The following is a 2,633-nucleotide window of genomic DNA, read 5'->3' on the forward strand; positions in this document are numbered from 1 at the left end:
GTTGTGGAATGCTGACGAAGTCTGGCCTGAACTAAGTAATGAATTACATCTGCATTCTTTACACCTGTTTAAATACATTTTTTCACTTAATGAAACCTTATTGAGGTATAATTTACATACTATAAAACTCACCCAATATAATTGTATGCTTCAGTGATTTTAGTAATTTACCAGGCAGTGCGGCCATCACCAGAATCCATCACTTGTTTTTAATTTATTATTTGTTTGGGTTTCTTCTCCCCAGGTTTTGGCTCTACTTCTTCCACCATAAGCTTCAGCATGGCAGTATCTCTCACCACTTTCTCTGGTGAGAGAAGTGAAATGAGCATCCTGGAAACCAACCAGTACTTGCGCTCCCAGCTGGAAAAAAGCAAACAGGACTTTCAAGACCTCACAGAGAAATTCCTCATGTCCCAAGCTACTGCCTACTCCCTGGCCAAACAGCTGCAGAAATACAGTAAGTCCTATGGGTTCACAGTCACCAAAGTAATAAATGATTGTCCATCTTCCCTCTAAGCACCTAAACACCCTCCAGACCTTCTTTTCTCTTCTTCATCCAATCAAATCAAATAAATCTCATCCTTACTATACTCCTAGAATGGTGGAAGTGGGTAGTTTACCCTCATTTTGCAGAGGACGGAAACACTGAGGCACAAAGGAGTAAAGTTTGCAGTGGGAGTGTATGGAGGAATAGAGGCTGAGATCTCGGTTCAGGCGCTAAACTTTCTTTTCTCTCCTAGGAATACGTGTCAGATCCTTGTTGGCTTAAACATGTCAGGATTTAATTCAAACTTTTATGAGCACCCATTTGCAAAGCACAGTTCTAGCTGCACTCAGGGAGAAAGAAGTGATAGGAGACCCCACCTACCTTAAAGGAGTTTAAAGCTCTCTGTTCCCAAGTGAACCACAGATATCTGGAGATGAGAACATCAATAACAGAGAGTGGAGGGATGGAGCTGTAGTGACTGAGGAACAGGGGAGCGAGGGCACGAGAGGGACAGGGATATAAGGGGAGGATTCTTACTGACCCTGAAATTGAGTTTGCTTTCAAATTTCTACCATTATTTTTCAATAAACCAATGGGGGATAAAATTTGCTATCCAACTTACTGACATGGGCCGAATAGTAGAAATTAAAGCCTACTTGTCAACGAAGTGAAAAGACAAGCTTTGGAGCGTGGGAATGTTAGTTTTTTTGTTGTTGTTGTTGTTGTTGCTTTTTCGGTACGCGGGCCTCTCACTGTTGTGGCCTCTCCAGTTGCGGAGCACAGTCTCCGGACGCGCAGGCTCAGCAGCCATGCCTCAGGGGCCTAGCCGCTCCGCGGCTTGTGGGATCTTCCCGGACCGGGCACGAACCTGTGTCCCCTGCATCGGCAGGCGGACTCTCAACCACTGCGCCACCAGGGAAGCCTTGAATGTTAGGTTTTTTAGTATCAGTTATTATAATAATAACGCAGCTTTTTTTTGAAACTGCAGAAGAAGAAAGATATCGTCCAACATCTTCATGTAAAGGTAACACAGTGCAGTGATTAAGAGCATGTACCCTGGCGCCAGACTTCCTGGATTTAAACCCAAGTTGTTTATCTTCTCTCTGCCTCAATTTCCACATCTGTAATGGTAATAGGTCTAGTGTCTACCTCCTCAGGTAGTGGTGCTGATTACAGGATGATAATTCTCTAAAATCTACTAGAACAGGGCCTCGGCAAACACTGTGTATTAGTTCTGCCTCCAGACTAACACACAGCACCGTTAGCATTTGAGCATGTGTCTTTCAGACTTTTTTCCCTTCATACACATTTTTACACAGTTTGTCTCCAGTTAAACTTTAAAATCTTTGAGGGACTTCCCTGGTGGTGCAGTGGTTAAGAACGGTTTTGAGCCCTGGTCCGGGAAGATCCCACATGCTTCGGAGCAACTAAGCCCGTGTGTCACAACTACTGAGCCCGCCGGCCTAGAGCCCATGCTCCGCAATGAGAGAAGCCCCCGCAATGAGAAGCCCGCACAATGAAGCGTAGCCCCCGCTCACTACAACTAGAGAAACCCCGCACACAGCGACAAAGACCCAACACAGCCAAAAATAAATGAATAAATAATTTTTTTTTAAATCTTTGAAATATTGGGGGATTACGGAAACTCTCAGTGTGGGACAACTGTCAGCCCTACAGTCCTTGGAGCCTTCCCCAAAACATGGGAAATTCCTACTCCATGCCCCAGGTTAATATTCTACTTAAGAGGCTGCAAGGCTTGGTAAAGTTTTGGAGTCAGAACTCAGGGTATGTGAATTCTGACTTTGCTTCATTCCAGTTGAATCATCTTGAGAAAGTTATTATACCTGCCTGTGAGCTTCTCTTTCCTCAGCTCTAACATGGGGAGGAATCAAATGCCAAGTAGTTGGGAGGCTGAGGAATCAGATGTGGAAATCCCTGCGTAGAGCCTGCTACCGAGGTTACATCAGTCCCCGGGATGGACCCTCCCTCCTCCCTTGAAGGCAGTGACCCAGCAGCCTGTCCAGCTTTCCCCTGAGGCAGCGTCTCTGTTTCCCCAGAGTGTGAAGAGTACAAAGACCTCATTGAATCTGTGCTGGAGGAGGAAGTGCTGTTTGAGGAGGGGGAGCTGGCAGAGAAGATGAGACCG

General features: G+C 45.6%; 1 protein-coding gene across 1 annotated transcript; it reads left to right on the plus strand.

The window, feature by feature from the left end:
• Nucleotides 1–30: 30 nt before the first annotated feature.
• Nucleotides 31–2,630, plus strand: LOC113617176 (neuroblastoma breakpoint family member 6-like protein; the record flags this gene model as incomplete). Its single annotated transcript, XM_027100447.1, has 2 exons — nt 31–457; nt 2,545–2,630. Coding segments are annotated over exons 1-2 (264 nt in total), but the record flags the coding sequence as incomplete, so codon positions are not given.
• Between the last annotated feature and the right edge of the window lie 3 nt (nt 2,631–2,633).

The sequence above is a fragment of the Aethalodelphis obliquidens genome, unplaced genomic scaffold, assembly GCF_003676395.1.
Source record: "Aethalodelphis obliquidens isolate GAN/ISIS:26980383/991018 unplaced genomic scaffold, ASM367639v1 scaffold2370, whole genome shotgun sequence".
NCBI classification, from domain to species: domain Eukaryota; kingdom Metazoa; phylum Chordata; class Mammalia; order Artiodactyla; family Delphinidae; genus Aethalodelphis; species Aethalodelphis obliquidens.